Source organism: Periophthalmus magnuspinnatus, chromosome 11 (assembly GCF_009829125.3).
Source record: "Periophthalmus magnuspinnatus isolate fPerMag1 chromosome 11, fPerMag1.2.pri, whole genome shotgun sequence".
Taxonomy (NCBI): Eukaryota; Metazoa; Chordata; class Actinopteri; order Gobiiformes; family Gobiidae; genus Periophthalmus; species Periophthalmus magnuspinnatus.
In genome coordinates, this window is record NC_047136.2 from 7226992 (window position 1) to 7250366 (window position 23375).

At 41.9% G+C, this 23375-nt stretch overlaps 1 protein-coding gene across 1 annotated transcript in view; it reads right to left on the reverse strand.

Moving 5' to 3' along the window:
• Nucleotides 1-1920: 1920 nt before the first annotated feature.
• Nucleotides 1921-23375, reverse strand: part of sdc3 (syndecan 3) — a 40184-nt gene continuing 18729 nt past the window's right edge. Inside the window, exons 2-5 of the mRNA XM_033974746.2 lie at nucleotides 9938-10028; nucleotides 7408-8174; nucleotides 5635-5821; nucleotides 1921-4437 (exon numbers count right to left, since the gene is read on the reverse strand). Of these exons, the coding sequence (XP_033830637.1) occupies nucleotides 4271-4437; nucleotides 5635-5821; nucleotides 7408-8174; nucleotides 9938-10028 (1212 nt within the window). The 3' untranslated portion in view covers nucleotides 1921-4270. The remainder of the gene's footprint in view (nucleotides 4438-5634; nucleotides 5822-7407; nucleotides 8175-9937; nucleotides 10029-23375) is intronic.

Sequence of the window (23375 nt, forward strand, 5' to 3'; positions counted from 1 at the left end):
CTGACAAGAGTCAATTTTGCATAATATTTAATGAGCTGTGTGTGTAGGATATGCTCTGCTAACATTATAGGTAATTAGACCTGTAGTAATCTGAAAACCTACACCTTTTAGTAAATACATGGTATGCTGTTTAACAAAGTATGATTTCTTTTATAAGTGACACACGATTACGCTCTATATTGCTATTATGGAAACTTTGGAAACTATCTTGTTTATGAAAAGCACTACAGGCCTACAAATGCTTGGACTTGTAGCCAACACATAATTTATAGCCATTTTATCTGAAGGAAAGAACAAGTCCTTGAGAAGTAACTAGATTTGTCCCAAGGCCACACTTAATGGCTATATACAGCGACTGCCCTGGGTGATCATATAAATTCTAAATTGGCATTGAACCATGTAGGCCTACTTCTATTCCCCGGTGCCAAATAGCCAGTCTGTTGTGAAAATGCCAGGTGTGACCAATGTCCTTGCTAACAGTTGCAGTTGTTCTTGTTGCTCCCAGCAGATGGGGTACTACTGAGTGACCACACAGCACCCTCACCCAGCATCTGTCTACCTCTCTCTCAGCTATAATGCTTTTACTGTCTTACCCCTCCAATGTGAAAGAAGGCTCACAAATCACAAATCTTTCCCCATGTGTGAGCCATATAATACCATATATCATATCAGTAGTCTTTTGCACTAAGCACTATGAAGCGGTTGTTTTCATTACAATGTGTAGTGTTTGCATCTCCTTATCAACTGACCTTGTTCTGTAACAATTTGATACCAGAAATGTAAACTGGAGACCCTTTTAAACACTCTCCCTCCTCCTCATGTTCTCACAAATCTCAGTGGATAGCTGGTCTAATCATTCCTGATGCAAGTATAGAAACAACTCCTCCCTCCTTTCCTCTTAGGACCTTCAGAGTTCACTCAGAGTAAATAGCCTGGATCATATACAATAGCTGCGTCAGTGTATTTCGTATTGAGGTGCACAGGGTTGCGGCTGATGTCAGTGGGTCAGTAATGGTATGTAGGCCAAGCTAATGTTGGTGTGTGATAACGCCAGGGCGAGACTTTGCGCCAGTCTGAGAGGTATTTCAAATGTCTTTCTAAAGTGTATTTTCACTGTGAGCACGAGCAGAGGTTACTTTATCATCGGCCTGCACCATTTAGGGCCATGTTCAGAAGCAGACAGCTTTGAAGATCTCTGAAAAGAACTGGAATCTTATAAGAGAAATATTGTTATTGAAGAGGAGTGGTGTCAGTGTCATGCAGACAGAGGTGCTATATACCAATTTTGATACCATAGCTTTTATTCACCATTTTGCATGTCGCTTATTCTCTTCTTGTAAAAGGTTACATTTTTATATAGCGCTTTTCCACCTTCAAGTCACTCAAAGAACTTTGCATTAAGGAACCACTCACATCACATACCAGTGTACACAGACACTGGGACACTACAGCAGTATTCATCTGTGGGAGCTGGAATCGCACTGCCAACCTGTGAGTCAGTGGATCTGATCGCTTTACCAACGATGTTTATGTTAAGAGTGGGATTCAAATGACCAACCTTCAGATCAGTGGACAAACTTTCTAGTGACAAAATTGTTATCACAAGTTTCAAAGTCAACAAAAATGTTGAGGTAAACCAAATAAACTTGATCTTGTCCTCTCATGCCTCAGATTTTTAATAAAAATTGTTATAAAACGGTGGTATACATCCTGCTCCTATAGCCAGGTGTCCCTTAAAAATCTTATTGTACTGTAAATCTTTTCATTTTTGTTCGGCTTGTATAAAGGTATGTCTTGCCTTTACTTCAGTAAAAATTTGATACTTTATTCAAAGTATTGTGAAGAGAAACTGAAGATGTAGAAACATTTGTCTATGTGTTGGTTACCTATAGACACCTTTGAATGAACACAAAGACAAGATTTACCCAGTTCAGGTTTTTTATTTGAACAGAGTGGCAGATTAGTGACATGTCGGTGGCTTGGAGGATCTGCCCTCTTCGCTCACTCAGCCAATGACAGAAACTCAGCCTTAAAAAAATGCAAATGTATAAAAACAGGAATGGGAACAGCAAACAGAGTAGTGCCGCCAATAAGGCTTGACACAAAACATACACACAAACTCACACATGCATAGCTACTCACAGTCCATTCTCCCTCACTCATACCCCTGTCTTATTTGGCTACGCAGGCTTAAAGATGAGTACAAACATACATTGACTTTAGAAAAGACAGTACATGTTAAGATCATTCCTGCCCCGTGAAAAAGTGGCGTGGCGTCTGTGTGTCCGTCCCGCTGCGGAGACTGACAAACTGAGACAGACAGTGAAGACACAGTCAGTGTGAGAGCGTCCGGCCCACATTCAGCAGTGAACTGAGCAAACACGCGTCAACGACAGGCCAGTGTACACAAAAGTCTGCTGTGAAATATCAAGGTGAAGCTCGCACACACACAACAGTGGCAGAGGCGTGTTACCGCTCAGTGGAGGAACGCGGTGGCTGCTGGACAAAGGTGACCGCACTCTCCACCACAGTACATTCGAACTTTGACCCCACCCCTGGTTTGTTTTGGAGTTCACAAAATGCACACTGACATCCACACACACCCAGACTAGTATAGTTTTGACTCCCATGCATTTTTGATCTACAGTACTGAGTATAATAGAAGCTACTAGCCCAGTCGTACTGGTGTGGTTATTGTTACAATCTCTTAGATAAAGCACAACTCCCAAAATTTGAAAACCAAGCCCAGATTCCCTGTTCCCTCCCCATAAGAGCCCACAGCAGGTGAAGAGACCCCACAGGTTCAAACTCAAGGTCTTTAAACTTGTCATAACTTTATGGCCAAAAGTTACGATATGATTGCTGTACAGCAGACCATGGATGAGAGCACTTGGAAGTCACTTGCAGCTTAGAGTTTTGCCCCACACACGTTCAATTGGGCCCCTCCCTTTCCTGAACAGAGCCAATGGCAGAAGATGAAGGTGAGGCATGCAGAGTGGGAGGAGTCAGAGCTGTGATGACAGATGTGCAGTTGTGCTTTTTACACAAACAGACCAAACGTTAAACCAACCAGAAACTAACTACAATACCAATGACATACTGGAAAAACCACCTGATCTCTCTCGCTTCACAAGTGAAAACGTCACAACAAGGTTTGATGTGTGTGTGTCTGAATGCAGAGCAGTTCTATGTCTGTTGTGTAGCAGTGTGGCATGTGGTGTGTGTAACTTTGCTGGCGAGAGCACAGCCCTGTGATGGCCAATATGATGAATAAAACTCTGAATGGTCATGCAGATGATTAGTGAGATGCTGTTATTTACATATAAACCTTTTTAAACTGCTAAATACACGTCCTCCGGTTTACTTATTATTATCACGGTATTATTCATTTTATTACTCACCATCCAGCCCAGACACTGATATATTATTGATTATTATTACTATCTGTAACTAGTCTTTAAACAGCTAAGAGGAGCAGACGGGTCGCCAGCCTTCTGTGACATACAGTGTTTCCACGACAGCTCCTCGACATGGAGAAGCACGCTGCGTCTGAGCACTATTTTCTGGTTGGCCAAGCACAAAGCGAGAGGTCGGAGCCACCTTCGAGCTGACATAAGTGAGTGTATGTGGGCGTGTGCACGTGTGAGCGTGTGCACGTGTTGCTTAATGTGGCTGTATGGATGCGAGTATGCATGTGTTTGAGCACCAGAGACGGAAGGCACAAAGAGACCTTTCCTCTAACCTTTGACCCCGGGTTGTGTGCGGCCAACCAGACGCTCCATGTGTTTGGGGTGAGGGGCTGCGCTGAGACCACTGCCACCTCTTTGTACCCATTGTGTCTGCGCTCCCTCGACCCCTTTCATTTGTTCATTCGCTCCATAAAAACAGAAGAGGAACTTTTTGTGCTGGAAACACAGGTTAAGAGCTTGTGTTTTGTTTTGTCCTTTTTGTACAAAATAATCATATCATTACATACAGAACAAGTATCTGTCGAATATTAATAACAACATTTACTTTAAAAACATCTGGTGTGTATGTGGGATTTTTTCAGAATATATTTTGATTATTTTTTTGTTCTTTTTTTGTCCTCTTTTGTGTTTTCATTGAAAAGAAAGTCCCAAGTCCGTAGAGAGAAAGGCGCTCACAAGTGTGTTGACGGTGATGACAGGACGCAGCCGGAGGAGTAGGACAGGGCGCAGAGGTTCCTTCTCTAAATCTCTCTGGGTCCATCTGTGTGTGGGTGTCTCTCTGGCCTCTAGGGGAACGAGTCTTATGCATAAAACTCCTCCTGCTTGTCTGGTTTCTGGTAGGTCACTGTGGCCTGTTTAGGTTCCTCCAGAGTGTAACTGCCCTCGTCCTTCTTTTTCATCCTGTAGACCAGCAGCATCACCAGGAAAGCGGCAAAGAGTGCTCCCACCACGCCGCCAACGATCACAGCTGCAGGAAAGGGGAAAATACACTTAATGACTCAATGCATCTTCAAAGTGACAGACATAGCATTGTTTATATTGTTTACAAGCAACTATTGAAGCCAGACCAATTTGCATTTTGATTATTGAGCAAGGTAATTATTCATCTTTTTAATCAATGTTGATACAGTGAATGGACTCAATTAATCAGAGAACTACAATAACTAGGCTGAAGAAAATGGTACATGGCTAAAAAGAGTGAAGGCTATATCATATTAAACTGTAGTTGTTAGCAGATTACTATCATTATTATTATTATTATTTACACAGAATTATCAAATCAAAGTGGTTTGGCCTTTATTATTCTAAATCTAACTAAACAAACTACATCAACCTACTGCCTTACACCAGCTTAACGGCTAGCACATCACGCCTAAAAAAAACCCATATGGTCGTAATGTCGGTTAACAGCATATAAAAAATTAGCAAGTCATATTCCGCAAGAAAAATTTATTTAAGTGGGGAAATAATCACGAGAGAAGAGTACATTTCCAAGCTCTGGAACATGTATTGTGGCTAATTTGCAAGGCTGCGTTACAAGGCAATGGAACTTTCACTGTGCAATCAGGGAGTAACCGCCCTGTGCTTATGCCCACCACAAATAACGAACATCTACATCTATCACAGGCACACTCTAGGCTAAACACTGTTGCCTCCTGCTCTTTACCGATGACCAAGAAATCAGCGAAAACCACAGCCAGCAGTCCTCCAATCAGAATAGCTGAAGCAGAGACAGAGAGCCAGTCAGGTCAGCCCCTTCACTTTCCACTACAGCTCTTTGGGACAAGGAGCCAGGCCACTTGAAAAGGGATTGGATTAGGCTAGAGGGAGAATGATGAGAAAAAGCAGGAGGAGAAAGCGGAGGGGAGGGCTGGTTGGATAATGCAGCGCCAGGATTGCTGGTTCTCAGTGGGTCAAAAAGCTCTAGGCAGCGCATTCGCTTACGGTGATAAATGTGCCCTTTGTGGACGCAAGGTAATACAAGTTCATCTACAGAGCACGTGTAAAGCAAGGGAAAGAATACAGGAGGCAACGGGGTGAAATAATCTGTTGATCTAGGAGGTGGTTAAGTGGACAAAGGGCATTAATCAAACTTAACACTTACAGAAGCAGGGGTCTAGCAGTACAAAATAGGGCCACACTAAATGTGGAAAATGGTACTTGCCTATCAAAACCTCTTTTCTCTCCAGGATGTTTTTCTGTGGTAACTGGGCTGCAGAGCTTCCCCCATCCACAGTGTTGCCGATCAGATCTGGCTCCATCGGCAGCCCTCGTCCCAGTCCATTGCGGTTGTCTTCACGGATCTCGAAATCTCCACTTGGACCAGCTACACCCACCTCGTTGTTGCTCTCCTAAAAAAAGAGAAAAAGAGAAAATTAAAGCCCATAGCAGGGAAAGTTACATTTGTTGTAATCAGATTTGTTCCAAAGAGTGGTCACGTTGATAATTATCCTGACCAAAGCTGGAGTTTCCCGGGCATATGTTCACCAAGAGAGCCTTAAAAACAATGAGGTTCTGTGTGCTGCTTCAGGGAAACTTGCATATTGTCCAACACATGCATAAACTTCACAAACATGGCACACATAAGTGGAAACAAACTTAAGCGCATCATTAAAGTGAAAAGGAAAATGCCTAGAACTGCATATCAGCTTGTTATATTTGAACAACACTAACCACATTACGGAATTGTGTTAATACTGTGAAACAATTACATAAAACCCTTTTGACCAAATGGCAATGGTCCCACAGGGAAGTCCTATTTGAGGTGACTACACACCACAAACGCTCATGAACTCATCCTGCCATTCAAAGTACTATAACAGCAGCAGTCGCCTTCATCCATTTATTTGCTAGTGTTTTACTGGTAAATGCATTACTTTTGTGATTTAATGACAATGTTGAGCTCTGGGATTATTTTCAAAGCAAGATTCCATGTTATTGCAAAACAGGGCCAAGGAAAAGTAAAGTCAATAAAAAGGCCAGTGGTCTGAGCATTTACAGTCTTGTCTAAATCCAGATCTGTACAATGTGCAGTGCTGCTTTGGTACAACAGTGACATAAAACATGAGTGTGAGTCTGTTACATGTCATATGAAGAGTTGTGGTATCACACTATCCAATAAAAAATATAAAAATGTGGATTCTACCACCGGGTTTCGGTTTCCTCTTTTATAATGGTCATAAAAACTACAGTGATATACACAGACCCTGTCCACAAAATGACAGTTTATCCAGAAAACTCTCAGGAACTCTTTGGAGCACGACATCCCTGGCTCTGCTCCCGGTCCGGCTGTCCTCTATGGCACGTCATTGGATTTTTACCTTGTTTATTGTCAATTCTCTGCTGCCAGTGAGGCCTGTTTTCAAATTATAGCCAGGGCTAGTTTGCTCCTTGTCATCCCTTCACTCTGCCTCTGGTTTCCTGTCACTAAAGGCCAAGAAATGCCCCCAAAACACCAACACACAAAAATAGTGACACAAAATGTGAGTCCCAGATCAATTTTAGCATTTTGCTGTCAGTTGTTTGTTCAGCATGTATGAAAATAATATGAGATTAAATATTTCTCAAAACTAATGTTGTCTTTTGAGCTTTGATACACCAATGAAATCTGCATGTTCTAATGATCTGTGATTATTTATACAACACTTTGTATCGTTGTCTGTTACCCGGATGTTTTTCAGGATTACTTATCACTTCACTGTGGCAAACAGTGTTATCAGAACCGACCAATCACATATGTTTGTCTGCACTGAGATCAGACTGAGATCTTCCAAGTATTACACATACAGTTGACTCATGTCTGTCTAAGCCACTAGGGGTCAGTAAAGGAACAAATTATTGTTTTTTGTTGTAGATTAATTTACAGTACTTCTGTGTAAGTGCCTGTCATACCTGTACCTTTATATAGTTGTGTTACTTGCTTTGTTATCACATTCACCTGTGCTGTTGTGGGCTGCTGCGTTCTGGTTGTGGGTGCACCCTGGGTGGTTCCCGTTGTCATGGGAACCCTGGGTCTGAAGGGCACCTTGGTCCGGATTGTGGTGGTGGGCGCAGTGGTGGCTGGTGCTGTAGTAGTGGGCTCGGGTGTAGCCGCAGCTGTCGTGGTCAGGTCATCTGTGGTGAACTCTGTGTTAAATCCTGCAAACGGCGACGTGGGCTCGGGGGACAGGTAAACATCATCATCCTCTTCTTCTGTGGTGCTCAGGTCCTCCGCTCCAGCAGAGGGTGAGGGGGTCTCAGCGGTGCTGGTGGCCGGGTTGGTGGTCACGATGGGCGCGGCTGTGGTCTGGGCGGCGGCGGCGGCCCGGATGCGCTCCAGCTCTCGCTCTCTTTCTCTCTCCCTCTGTCTCTCCAACTCTCTCTCTCGCTCTCTCTCCCTCTCTCTCTCCAGCTCACGGACACGTTCTCGCTCGCGTTCCCTCTCACGTTCTCGTTCAGCTTGGCGTTCCAGCTCTTTCTGTCGCTCCCTCTCCTTCTCCAGCTCGCGTTCCTTTTCCAGCTCCCAGAATGCACCGCTCTCCCCGTCGGCCTCCGTTGTGGGCAGCATCGTGGTGCTGGTGATGGTGGGGTCTGGGTTTGGACTGGGCTCTGCGGCAGGGGAGGCGGAGGGGGCGGGGCTTGTGGCCTGCGTGGTGGAGAGGATGAGGGCCTCTTCTGTTGTGAAGGACACGCTCACAGAGGTCGGCCGTACACTGATCTCAGGAACTGCAAGAGAGGCATTTTTTATTGAAACAAACATAATCACTGGTCTCACATTTGCTGTCATTACAACAGGAAGACTGTATAACCCTGAATAAGACAGATTAAGGAGACATAATAATAATATATATGTTATGTACAGAGCATGGTGTAATCTAATGGGACAAAATGTTTCATCACAATTGCAATGACAGGCAAATTCTGATGTCGTCCGGAAGTTAGAGTTCAAGTTAATGGTATGTAAATAAGCATACACTATAAAAATATTTGTGGCCTTATTAACCATGTTGCAGTTTTACACTTGAAATCGGCTCATTAAACAACACTGAGATGATCTCTCCCCATAAATGGTCACACTTAGGGGGATTTTAAGGAGACTAAATTGAAAGTGGAAAATCTGTGCGTTTCCTGATTTGCAGTCTCTTGGAAAGGTTATAAGGATGAGTGGGAAAGAGGCACAACCAGAGCATCAGTGAGAAGAGAAGCCAATGCTGCTGAGTAATTCTTTTTTTTCTTAAATCTTGTAATACTATTATACCACCTTTCATTTCGTTATAGCGGTAAAGCTCTGCGAGTTGAAAGAGGAACAAATTAAATTTACAGGCACATAGGGAGGAGGACTGACAGAGAAGCTGGCGAGGATGTAGAAAAATATGGAGTCCAACAACAGAATCTTTTGTCGAAGCAACTCAGACTTCACAAAATGGCAAGCTATGGAAACAGGATGTATCAGGAAAAAGCACGTTGGTGTGGGTTCAAAACCAGCCTCTCTCAGATTTGGGGCTCAGTATCTCAGTGTGAGATAAAGCATTTGCCAGGCTGCTGTTCATCCACAGGGGGTGCTTCTGCTGCACTCGCCTGATCTGAATTGTAATTTATTTTCAGCCATCGTGCTGTCTGAACTCGGGGCAGCCCTCAATGAGTCATGCCCAATAAGGAAATAAGGAGAAGAGCTCATCTGCAGTCATAACTGAAAAAAAAATCAACCTAAAGTAAACCAAAGGCATTTGGCTCAGTCACTAATTCCTACACAAGCAGACAAACAAAAAAATATAGGCGTCCACAACTGTTGGCGTGCTTGTGACAGGCTAATCGGCAGTGGACCATAATCTGATTAAAGTAAATAAGATCTGGGGGAGACCGGAGCGTTGGCTGTATGCAAGGGCGCGTCTGTGTTTAAAGGTGTTTCCATAAATCCGTATCAAAACCTGTCTGTCAAGCCAGCTGGCAGTTTGTATTGTGCACAGACTGAGCTAGCCACATCTATGAATAGTGTATTCACAATTCAAGGACAGCCAGGACAAGGGGTCAGAGGTCATCTGATTGAGACCTAGCAGCTGTCAGGTTTAGAAGAATAAGAGCATGTGGTGGTGTGCTCCTCGTAAATATTAACGGCAAATAAGAAAAAAGGAGGATATTGAAGTCACTGAAATGGAAAATTTGATTGTTTTTGTTGAGCAGAGTTTCCATAGTTTCCATATTTCAGGTTTCGTAACTGGGATGTGATGGTAGTATCCAACTGATATCCCTCAGTAATATTAAAAAATAACTGTCTTTTACACATTTACCTTAGAAACCAACTAACTGCAATCATTGTTTTGAGATTAAATTATAGCAGTGAGTTTAGGAAGTTTAGCAAGTCATTACATGTTGTGAATAAATGGGTATAAAACTGAATATATATCACCACTTGTTTCAGTCTAAAAATGTCGACTTATGCTAAATGAATATAGATTTACATTATAGATATTAGTGTTCAAACAACTTACAGCCAGAGCCGGAGCCGGAGTAGAGGTCTTCATCGTCATAGAACTCATCTCTTGTTGACCCCTCGTCATCGCTGGGAGCCCAAGTCTGTGCCTGTGGGAAAAGCAGGAAGTACAGGCGACAGATTAGAGACGTGATTGGGGATGACTGAAGCGATTGTCGTTTCATTTGAAAGAGAGCCCACTTTGGTAGATTACACACACGCGTACACACACACACGCACCCACAAAAACAGCTGTCTGAAGCAGCACCAAAGCAGACACAGGAACATCTGTCGGGCTCTCCGTCGACTTTACAGCATAGGAAATGAAGAGGATTTTTGAAGAAGCCTTTAAATGTTAAGGACCTGGACAGAGCCGGCTGAGGGCATGATAACAAAGCACAAGTGTCCGATCTTGATCCGACTGTCCAGTAGAATAGTCATCAGTAGTAGTAGTAGTAGTAGTAGTAGTTATCGGCGAAATACTGACATTTTCACACCTTAATTTGTTTACTTCGTTGAGTCAGTTTATGTATAAAACACCTGCTTGATTCCTGAGGGTGGAGGGGACAGTAGTGGTTGGAAGGAGAGAGGAAGGAAGGGATTCTTGTCACAATGTTGGATCCATTCCATGTAAGCATGAAAAAATAGAATACAAAATGGATCATAAAAAAAGCCTGGTTCATTTGAGTATTTTTTTTTCCCCTTTTCAAATACAGCATAAATTAAACTGCAATATAAGTCCATGTGTAGTACGTATTCATGAGTTTCAGAATTAGGAAAAATGAGGGCTGTTGCCATAGCGATTAATAACGTCAAATAAAATGTCTCTTCTGAATGGAAAAAGCCCACAGGAACCCATGAAAACCTTTGAACATGAACATCTCCCCTGCATTGCTCATGGACAAATCATAATGTCTAAACATGGATATTTTCAAGTCTGTGTCAGTCCAAGTAAAAACACCTGCTCCCATTTGAGGATTTTAGCATGTTTTCTTGTTCAAATACAGCATAAATTAAACTGTAATGAGCCTGTGTATAGCTCGTATACCCTCCTGTATTTTGATCTCTTCTTCTCTATTGCTCATGGGCAAATCTGCTTAAGCCGTTTAGTGAACATTTCAGCTTTACAGTGGTATGTTCTAGTAATGTCATTATATCTATCAAACAGGTCACTTTACAACTTGCCCCTTATCATTTTTTTTTTGCTCTAATCGTCAGCCGGTAGCACGTAAGCCCCTGTCTGCCCGTGAAGGAGCAGCCATGGCCCGGTGACCTCTGCCAGGGTCAGGTAAGGCAGATTAGTGTTGAGCGTTCCCAGTTTGAACCTCAGGCTTTAGGCACTTTGAAGCTGATCCCTCCACACTTCATTCATCTCCGCTTACTCTTGACCTACATCTGCGTTTGATACAGTGTTTTTATTGAAAACCTAAGCATTTCGACATCGTTTCACTAACACAAGGCCGGCTAGCTGCATTTAAATGTGTGTACTACAAAGCCTTGTGCATAATGAACATGCTTGTAAGCTATTGGGTTTTGTAATTCACGATGGGCTACAGCATTATTAAAAATGTATCAACAGAAAAGAAAATGGGCAATCTAGAAATCAAGCCATCAAGAGGTCACAAGCAAAATCTGCATAGTTCATCCTGAGCAAAGGTAAATAGGCTTCAGGGAGGGCATCTGGAGTAAAAACCTATACAACAACAACAAAATGTAAATGCACACTATGAAAAAATGGATTACAGTAAATAAAAGTGAAACTGAATAAATATTAAAGCAGTTAAAGTAATATTTCACAGCCTGAGTCCATATACATCACTATGTTGGGGAATACATTTGCGTAAATCATGTAAAATGGCCTTTAAGATTTTGGCACAACAATTTCCACAACATTTTTGGAAAGCTACTGCTAAATATGCACACATTTCATGATTGATGTTTGCAGTGAACACTATTGGTTTGCTAAGTTAAATCCAGCTGATGTTGATGCAGAGTTAATGAGGCTGAAACTATGTACTTGGGTAATGAGTTATAGTTGCAGTCTTTGGCAAGCTAAAACCTGACGAACTTACAGAGGAAGAATCTATTGATCTTTCTTGTCTAAATTGTATGTATTGGCAACATTTTACAAGTGCCCTGTTAATTTAGGGGAGAACATTTACTGCTGCCTGTATTTACTGTAATCCATCTCTGTCAGGACTAAACAGCACACCGATGCCAAAACAACCCCCCAAAAACAAAGGGCAGGGATTTGCTCCAGGTATTAGGAAAACAGTCCATCCAGGCTGCAAATGTGACCAAACAAACTTATCTCCTTAGCAATCTTAAGCCTGTCCCGAGGCCTTGCTATCTTCCGTAGCTTGTGTCATGCTAATTGTACTCACACACACACACATATACACACATACACACAGAGCATACAGTGAGTTCCTCCCTGGCTCCAGACAGTGGAAACCTGATGCCTTTAAAAGCCAATAAAAGCAGCATAATGGAATCTAAACGCAAGCATCTCAGTCCATCACTTCTTGGCGTGAGGAGAAGAGTTGAAATGCTATATGCACCTCCTGAAATGAAATTGACTTGAAGTTGTTGAGGACATGAGGAGGATATGGTCTCCCCAAAGTGGAGTGGAGAGTGTGTGAAAAGACACCGTTTTACAATGGAGGCCGTTGCCATGGGAAACCTTTGCCTCTCGCAGAAATTCCTTACTAGTCTTAAAACTGGGGGCTACCAAACATGCACGAACACGACAGTGAATAGCAGTATGCCTATACGCCAAGGTGTTATATAACGGCAAATAAACAGCCCCAAAAACAGTATCAAAAACAGCTGCTGCCTGTGGACCCCCCCCCCCTTCCTTTTAAACCATCCACTACTCCCTTGTCCCGTCTCCACCCGCCCTCCCACATCACCAATCTCCACAGTCCCTGCCAGTCTACACCAGCCCAGTTCTTTTCATCTCAAACTCTCTCTGCTTCACTCCTCCACAGTTTTTCTTATCTCCAGGCTAGCCCCATTTAATTTGACTCCCAATACCACTACTTAAATACACACCCTATCCCCTCAGGATGACTAGCTTCCACAGCCCACCCTAGGGCCTCTCTTACTCCCCCCAACGGCTCCTACACTGTAGCCAGACAATCCCACACAGACTATTTTCAGCTTGTTAGCCCTGCAGTTTGTTGTGTGTAGCTAAATGTATAAGATCTATGTTTGTCCTAGCCTAAACGGGAACATGCAATCAGGCTATGCGTCCCGACATGTTAAATTTATGAGGCTGTGTATGGAGTGTGAAGTTGCAGTATGGCGGCCAGTCGTGCGTCACTGTATATAATTACATAGTGCGCGTGGATATCGCTGGGCATAATCACAGGCTTTTTTTTGCGGTGTAGAGAATGCCCCTGCAGCCTGATTCGTGTGGGTATGTCTTTATGTGATATTTAAAAGAAGTGGGGAGCCGATTGGGGCCAGCTCCGCTGTCTTACTCTGTTTCAGCAGCTATATAAAAAGTTTTTACTTTCAGCACGCTCCACATCGTTAACTAACTGTAGCGAGACTATGCGCTCCCCGTCCCCACGTGCCTAACCTGGGGCCAAAATCATCTTTAAGTTGCCCTCAATTTCTCTCCACAACAGCCGTTTACTGCAGTTGGTTTATAAAAGGAAACTGCAAACGACGTCTGGAACTGTAGAGCAAATATCAATATGGTTTGGGTTTTGGGGCATTTTGTAAAGAGCTGCTCTGATCAGACATGTTTTTGGCCTCTGATTGTTCAAGTTTAGACTTATGAGAAGTATATAAGTGTTTGGTTTTTTTTCAATAGGTTTAGTTTGGCTTTAGAGCTGCTTTAAATTATGCTAAGACCTGTTAAGACCTACATCTCCCAACTCAATTCTTGGCCCAGGGTTTGCTCACTTAATTAATGGTACCTGCTGGGTTCTCAGAAAACAAAAGAAACTAACACCTTATAATAATTAATTCTAAACTAGTTGAGTATGTAAATAGGCGTGTCGCGATAACACATTTGAAAGGGCTATATTTCTGAAGAAAACACTGACGATAAACAATAATTTAACGCGACTAATTTATGCGACTGACACAACCCTAAAAGCAGATTTATACCACACAAAAACTATTAGATGTATAATATAATAAAACACAAACTGTAATAGATAAGTAGCAGAATGACACACTTTAGTAGTTATTTTGTATCTGTAATGAGTCATACAAGTTATTTATTTAGCTGTCCATACAGTACCTGTATAGTACAGTACATACCTGTTTGCTCCTGGTTTAGTCTGACAGTTGCGCACTCATTTAGCGATAACATCTTGCTTTGTTTGGTTGAGGAGTTCGTTCTGCTTTTACACTGTGTATCTTACATTTTCTGAGGAGATACTTGTTTGACAGTAACTGATCAAACCCCCAAGCCACAATAACAGTATCTCATTTTCTATAGTGGAACAAGAGATGCCATGAAACTGGGCAGTGTACAATATGTAGCACACATAAGGGGCTTGTAGGGCTCATGTTGTGACAAAGGCAGCAGGTGTGTCCTCAAAGGGCGGTTGCACCGTTAAATGACTCAGGTCGAAATGTGATCTGGAGATGACATAAGGCTCTCCACATACGTCTGATCCTATGCACCCCTCTATTTATGCCAGCTGGATCACTTTACAACCACTGAGGACAGATTTAAACCGAGGGCCATGGATGCTATACCACGACATTAAAAGAAAGGGTAATTTTGGGGAGTGTAAAAAGAGCCACGATAAACACACGCTATCATCAAGTAAGTAAAGTAACACGACTGAAAATAAAACACAAAACACAAGCTTAAAGCAAGACTAGACTGGGCTTGATCACATTATATACCTAGATCACAGATAATAAAACTGATACTGAAACTAAATATTGAATTGTTATCTGGGGAGGAAGGGGTAGGCCTGTCACGATAATTACTATATTGACTTATTCAATATATGAGGGGATGGGAGTGTACATTTTCTTTGCACTACTGGGACAAGTTATTTTTGGCTATATGATAAGATTTGAGTTAATTAATCATTTCTATAACCCATTACAGATGCAAACTAAGTACTAAAATGTTTATTTATTGCAGCTCATGGTCTTTTAAACCACAAAAAACTATTCTTAATCTACAATATTGTGGTGTCAGTGGCATAAATTTGTTTCAATATTATCATTTATCATCTATATTTACTTCTGCAGCGTATTGCACTTCATAATTTATTATCGCGACAGGCCTACAAAGGGGTCTGTTGTCCCGGGCCCCAGAGTCTTAGGCAGAGATTCCATTCTGGGTCGCTATGTATTTATATTAGAGGGGGGCCCATTTGAACCTTCTTTCCTCAGGCCCTCAAATTTCTGTTGACTGGCTGGTTTGTTACCACACATATTATACTGTATACAACCAGTGCAGCGTGTTTTTTCATCGTGGTATCAAAATTGGTCAGTCTTGGTTGAATTTTTACTGATTACATGGTAGATCCAGTAAAATGGCAAGTGCAGTGTGATTCAAGACTGTGTAAAAATATTGCAAATTGAGGACACAACACTATTAAATAAGCAGACTAAAAATAAGTAATATGAAGGATTTAAAGAGAAAAAAAAAATCACAGATAATTGTCATGCCTGTGTCATGTTTTTCATTAGTTTTGAGTGCATGAAGTTGGCAGCACTGCACCAGTCTGAAGGTTAAGTGATGAGTGGTCATGTGAAAGAGTAGAAGACATCTGTACTGCTGCTGTCTGCTGCAGTGTGTTTTGTCTCCAGGACCAGCTGAGCCAATACTCGCATGCAGGAAGTGAGATAACAATAGAGCCCAAGGAGAGGGGGCATTGATTTGGCTGAAGTGTGGTAGTGAGCTAGCTCCCGTGGAAGCTTAGCCTGCAGATATCGCAGTGATCTGATGATGCTTTTTGATGTAGTTGGTTTTCTGGCTGCTGAGGTTCAGTTTTGTAGGAGATTCCCTTTGGGCCAACAGTTCAGATAGAGGGCTACATTGTGATTGACTTCAAATGCATTCCTCAGTAACCCGATAGGATGTGGTTGGCTGGCACACATCTCTATTTGAACAAGCCAATGATACAAGAGACCTGCACCTCTGCGCTCTGCTACGGGAAATAATCAGTAATTGTTCTTTTTAATACGTGTGATTTTATCGAAGCAAATGTTCTCAACGACTGCGGAGACGCTCTTTAACTGTGAAAGAGTAATTTGAATACTCCCTCTTCGCTCTGTGGCACCATCTGTGGTCCTCCCGCTCCTCTGTGTCTGTCCCTGCATTTAGCAATCTGTCCATTTACAGCGCTGAAGGAGAGGCAGGGCACCAGGGTCAGCAGCACGACTGTGAGGAGAGGGGAGCAAACGCATTCACAAAATCCTGTCCAGCATTCAGCCATTCAATGTGTTACAATATTGTACTTTTTCATATTTAAACACAAGAATACATTTGGACACTATAGCATTCCCTAAACATCCGGACATGAATGGGCATTTATGGGCAAATACATTTCAAATTGCACTAAGTAACTTTTCTGGTGGAGGGTCTGCCATCCTCTCCATGGAAACATTATTGATTAGCTGAGAATGTTCTATATGTTCTATACTTACACCTGTAATTAGGCCTGTCAAGATAAATACTACATCGACTTATCGTTCAATACGTGACAGATGGGGCATTTATTCTTGGGGGTCAATATTTATCGTGGCTACTTTTTCTTTGTACTAGTGCGGAACTTTTTGGTATTTTTTGGGGACTTTTCTGAAGATTTGAGCTCTAGAGGGTTTCATTTGTATTGGAGCTCATGTTCATCAACAAAACTGAACATATAGAATTGTTTTTTGAGGGGAAATCCTGCTTTAGGGCGATTGTGTCAGTAGCATAAATGCATTCAATATTATCGTTTATCATCTATATTTTCTTCCAATATTTTGTACCTCAAAATTTGTTATGACATGTGTAATGGAATAAATGCAAGATAGAAAAGTGAAACTGAAATGGCAAAGAGCAGGTGTTGGACCCTGCACTGAAAATGTTCCACAGTGCACCTTTTAACTGCATAGTGAATACGCTGCATAGTTGTTTCTCATAGCTGTGTGTGTTTTGAAATGTCTGCCTCTGCAATTCATTGATTACATGGCTATATTTGAAGGGGTAGTTTATAGAAAATGTGTAAAATTGAAAGTCATCCATCCACGACTAAGTATATTTTGACAATATGACAAATGACTGTTGTGCCAGAGGCCCGTAGTTACTGGAATAAAGGCTCTAACAACCAAATGAAAGGACATAGTTTTCCAATTACAGCCTTTTTGACCCCATGACAACCAGTTCATCTCTTTAAACCACCACAGACACAAGCTGGACAATCATCACAACTAGATTTACAAACTAGATTTACAACAATAAAATCCAACAAGAATTTTATACGGATTTAATATGACAAAAGCTGAAAATGTGCAATTGCTCTGCTGCAGGCTGGTTACGCATAAACCAATATAGGGTCTATAATTTGTTTTAACACTGGGTGGTCACATTCCCACTGACACAACAGCTGCACCAGCCATACAAGATTGTTCTCTGCGCATACTTTCACTTCTTTAAGGTTGAACGAAATGTCAAAAGCCTGTTAAAGCCATCGCAGTGTGTGAGATGACATTGAGTGAGCGGGTGCTTATACACTGCAGGGGTCAGCCGACAGGAATTACATCAGTGCTGAAAATGAGCTCAGGTGAACTTTACGGTCCACTTTTCCTGGTCCTCCTGCAGGTTAACTCAGTGTAGGAGCAGTGCCCACGCTTCGTAAAGCAGGAGCTGATTCACAGTCGCCACAGGTCTGCTGAACTCCCAACAGTCTGACCCATTATGATACAAGTTAGTAAAAGCTGCAATCTCGAGATGCACTGGGCAGGAATACACAGTGGCTTAATGTTTTTTTATTTAGATTTGCTGCAAACTAGGGCATGTCTGTTTATCCTATACAAGATAGGAGAGTCTAAAATAGAAATATTTCATAATTCATCTAGAGCTGCCTCTAAGCAAGCATGTTGCGAGTTAAATCCTTGTGAGAAACAACTATATGTTATTATTCCGATGCTGGTTTCACTATGTTTAAAGTTGAATGCGTTACTTTAAAGAGAGGGTATTACACTTCTATGTAGCCTGTCACGATAACACATTTTGAAGAACGACATTTTGCTACAGAGAAATAATAATAAACGATAATATTGAAACTACTTTAATGTTTTACCACTCACAACATAACAATAAAACAGGATAATCCCAGTGACTCATTTTGTAAATAGACAGCAGAATGAAGCAATAATAAGCCATAGAAGTGACTTATTCAATCCTCTACAGCTCAAATCTTCTGGTAATACGACAAAAATAACAAAAATCGACCCATTATTGCAAAGAAAATGTAGACAAATGTACACATGATAAATATTGAGCCAAAAAATCTATAGTTTCAGCTTTCATGTATTGAACGATAAGTTGATATAGTAATTAACATGACAGGCCTCTTCTATGAGGTATTAGTTGTTAACACATAACAATTAGGTCACCATGCTCGCTCAAACATGGGTGACATATAAACCACTTCAGGCTTGGTTTTGATGAGGAACAATGTTACAATACGACAGAAAGTTTTGCATATTATCCCGTCTTTAAGTGAATGAAGTGAATGTTATGCCTGAGTCACCCATCCAATTTAACAGCCCACTGTAAATTGCTACGAGGCCTACTTTCAGAGTTAGACTGACTATATTTTTGCTTTTTCATACAAATCTGCTGCTAACACTAGTGGGCAATTGACAACCATGTGCCATCTGTAAGAGAACTCCCTTAACATTCAGCCTGGTCCATTTCCGCATCACACATAATGGGTATGACACAAGTCCAGGCAAAAATCAGTAGCAGATTGCCGAAAAAGCGCAACTGACTATTCCAAAATATCCACTAACCAAGAACGGACAGTGAACATATTGGTACAAAGAAGATACCCGGAATCACGCCCAGAGGAAGGGTTAAATGGAAGCAGATGATTTGTTTAAGGGAGCAACCAAGAGGAGATGATGATACAGTCTGCCTTTCAAGTCCTAATAAGGAAAAGACTGTATAGTGTAGTGTGTTTACTGTTTGTGCCGTCCCACGCCCATTCATTTCCGGAGTGGATCCCCAAACCTCTCCACAGTGACGTCTATAATCTCTCTCCATCTTTAGCCCTTTCCTCCTCTCCTTCTGTCTGCTCTCTCCGCCTGCTCTTCCTCCTTTAGCCAGCTGGGAGCGTTGGACAGTGGCCAGCCCTGGACTGCACATGTCTGTACAGTGAGACATGCTGGAGACGCTGAGTAGGTTAGCAGGTGATGTCCTGGTTAACACACCTGGCACCTTCGCAGGAGATTAGCACACATAGGCTTTCGCATAGTCACTCTAATGGACTCCCAACAGCACGCGAGCAGAGACGCGGTAGGACGTCCCGGCAGGATGTTGTAGCGTTGACGTCAGGGGAACGAGAGAGGACCTCACTGTTTTCACACCTGCATGTTAACAGCAGCAGAACAATGCACTGGCAGACAAGCATTCTGGCTATTTTAAGAACACTCACATATGAAATAAAATAACAGCATAAAATATAATACTTACAACCTTCATTTTCAAAACATTACAAAGGTATCACCTGTTATTGAAGTGGAACAGCAGTTTTTTCCATATTTTTAGACTCAAACTACAAATGTTCAGCTTTGGCAATAGGGTATAGAATAGAATAGGGTATAATATAGAATAAGGAGTAAAAAATATATAAAAAAAAGAGAAAAATGTATAGAAAGGGTTATGTCTTCATACAAAAAGTAATTTTCTAAGAATGAATGCAAGGGTTTTTGTCACCCATTTAAAGCTGCGATAAGTGTTTCCTCTTATGAGATCATCTGAGCTGTGTCGACTGTCAGAAAAACTTAAAGTGCAGTGAGGTTTGTTTATAGTAGCAGCTGCAGCAGGGGTTCACCCAAAGCAACAATGTTTGAAATAAAACACAACTAAAGAGATTTTATATAATGATTAGCTGTTGGAATGAAGTGTTTTTGGATGCTCTAGAGCCACACTGTTGGGTAATCACAGAGAATGTTGTTTACAGTAGGCCTAAGCAAAAATCAATGAACACTACACAAACTCTAGTAAGTACAGACTTATGAAAAAACATTTTAAAATGCTGTTTCATTTTCTCTGCATCTATTGGTCTTTCAAAACGCTCATTACTAAACTTTCATACAATTCAACAGGCAATAGCAAAGCAATTTACCTAAAAATAAAACGCATATTTCACCTCATTAAAACTTGTGAACTTGTCGAGAGATCTCCTTATATAGAAGCCTCTTGGAAGCTACCAAATATTTTAGACGCGATTTAGCTACATTAAATGAACTGACTGCCAAATATAATCTTGATCCTTCTCTCGTGTTTCCTTCACACTCGTCTGCTCCGTGACCAATGGACCATCAAGCCGCTAAACTGTAAACACATACAACAGCCAGGAAACACAGAAACGTCTTTCCTCTTCGGCCCACTATATTTAGTCCGTTTGGCGGATTGGCTTCCTGATAGTGCTACCGAGGCCATATTAAATCCCTCATTCAAAACCAGTGGGAGGATGGCATTACATTAGTTTGTTATTATATATCATATCAGGCCTTAAAGCTCCTGAAGTCCTCCTCAAACCTCAGCATCCAAAACATTAATATTATCTTTCCAATATCGCCCGTCTCTATTCTGTTGTACGAAATGAGCTGAGTGCTGAAGGATCTTATAGAAAGTCGCATATATATGGTGTATGGTTCAGGCAGTAAAACGAGCTGACATCAAGCTCCTATAGAATTAGACAGGTTCACAAAGGAAATGTATGAATGGTGGGCCGTGGCTGAAAGAACATTTTAATTTCTCAAATCCAATCAGGTTTAGGCGAATGATCAAATCACTTTCTTTTTCTAAACACAATTTCCAACATTCTAAGTCATAATTGGAATCCATTTTTGATTCAAGGGGTCAGTACAGAAACATACAAACCATTTCATAATAATTACACAGTTGTGGAATTCTACTGAATACTTCTCAATTGAACCATTCAAATCATCAGCGACTGAGGAAATCCAATGTATGAACGGTTATACTGAGAACTGCCTTTGAAATGATCTATGAAACTTTTAAATGATAAGCTATGTTCAATGCCATTTAAAAATAAAAGATTAAAGAAAAAATACTATAGTGAACTTTTTCGCATTTTCTTTTAGCAATACAGGACTGAATAACTTATGATGAGTTATTCTTGTTCAGCACTATCACACTTTGAAATGTGGCTGAAAAGAAGGAGGAACCATTCACACGGCACATTCATACAGGTACATACAAGTACAAGTATTTTTGTCTTGTCTAAGGACACAGCAACAGTAAGCATTTAGGAATTGGACCTCAAACCTTGAGGCAGAGGCTTGTGTGTCAAGCTTCAAAAGATGGCTTCTAATATTGCAAACTATGCATCCTATTTATGAGGTTGTAGTCAATTTGCAGATTAAACTATAGGGCCGAACGTCCTCTGGTCAGTTTCATGTTCTTCTCTCTTAAAGACACTACAAGGCAGTACCTAGTGTGTGTGGTCTGTTATATAAAGTGGCTCTTGTAATATTCATAGTTGTTCCAATATTAAAATGCATGAATAAGCTCTATTTACTCTCCGGCTCTATGGGGAATCCGCAAATGTGCTTTTCTCTTGTGATGCTCTTGAAAGAATTGTAACATAATATTTGAATGGGAAATGTGTTTGGAGGGGGCGGTAAACATGGTCACTTGTCGTCTAGAGCAAAGAGTTACTTAACCTGTAAGTGAGCAGCTGAAGACACTCGACAGGAGATGCCACACCAGTCTGTCTATATGGTGTAATGGACTGGAACTGAGAAGAAGTCACGCACCGACGCTTGTACAGAAGTGCAGGGACAAAGTGGAGGGAACCGGAATAGGCGCGAAGCAATTTACTGGGGCCTATTTGTAGGTTTGAAAGTAAAAATGTAGATGGCGACTTCAGATTGTATGTGCTACTCGCTGATCCAGACAAAAAGTGACATATGAAGTAATTATAATTTTAGTATAACTGAAAATATATGTTCAAACAGGGTCGTCACCGAGGTTTTGGACGTGCTGTCCAGCGCTGACCCAGGTTGGGGGGAGGGTTTATAGGGATGTATGTGGATGTATGAACCAGCTGTTACACTAATCTGACGATCCTCCAGGATTAAGCACATCTCAGGCTGCACTGACACTGGAACACAATGACATGCACAAGGCCAGCTGTGTGGATCTGCTCCATTATATATGACCTTATGAAACATTCAGCTCTATGTAAGGAGGAGAGTGGGTATGCACTATGCGCTGTCCCAGAGCCAAATGCCTCGAGATCCTGCCTCTGCTCCCACAGACCAGACAGCGTAGCAGAGTTTTGGTGCTTGCAGAATGCTGCCGGTTTCTTGGTGTGTCAGTGGCTGCGTTTTTGTGGCTCTGGAGAGCAGAGAACACAGGGTGAATGCAAATTTGTATGTACGTGATTATAGGCTGTTCAATGGGCCTATTTCTGAGGGCCAGTGGGAGGGCGTGGTGCCTGTGGCTGCAACTTTTCTGCTGTTTCTAAGAAACTTTTCAAAGAGGCTAAAAAATGTGGCAGTGTTGGGGAGAGCGCCCTGTGGACCATGCCTCCTTTGTGTAGCAGAGAGCTGTGAGCCAGAGGGGCACGGGGAAGATCTAAAACGCTAATCAATGCCCTCTTATGGAGTCCTAATCGAAAGTGCTTGAGTCACACACCACACAGGAAAATGCAAACTCCAGTGATGATGAGACTCACATTTGTGCCATGAACAGTGATCTAAATCACAAGTATAATTACCGCTGGAGTAATCAGGCTAATGATAGTCATGCGGCAACACGAGAAAGCAAACGGTGACTGAACAGGCAATGTTGATGTAGAAAAGTGGCGCGTTAAAGAAAATACCAAATGAGAATACTTGAGGAGAATGATGGAATAGAGGGACCTCAGGCAGCGGGTGAGAGAGGAGTGTTTTTGTCTTTGAAGCAGGAGAGAGAAAAATCCAATCAACTCTGTGTAATTCAATCTGGGATGGAAAGATGCACCTTTGCCGTGTGAGTGCGTGTGCACAGGCCATGATGCCTATTATTATCATTCTGTGCCTCACGCCTCACCCAGACGCAGCCCAGGTAAACAAACTGCCGCTGAGGGGCATTCCACCAGCTGACCTTGCCACACTGTCTGGACACCGCCCATTTGTTCATCTGCGCCAGCCCTGACTATGTCTAGGATCTAACAGAAGGCTGCAGGCCAACAGTGTGATAGAGGATTGATTCTTTATGTATCATAACACAGTGATATCAA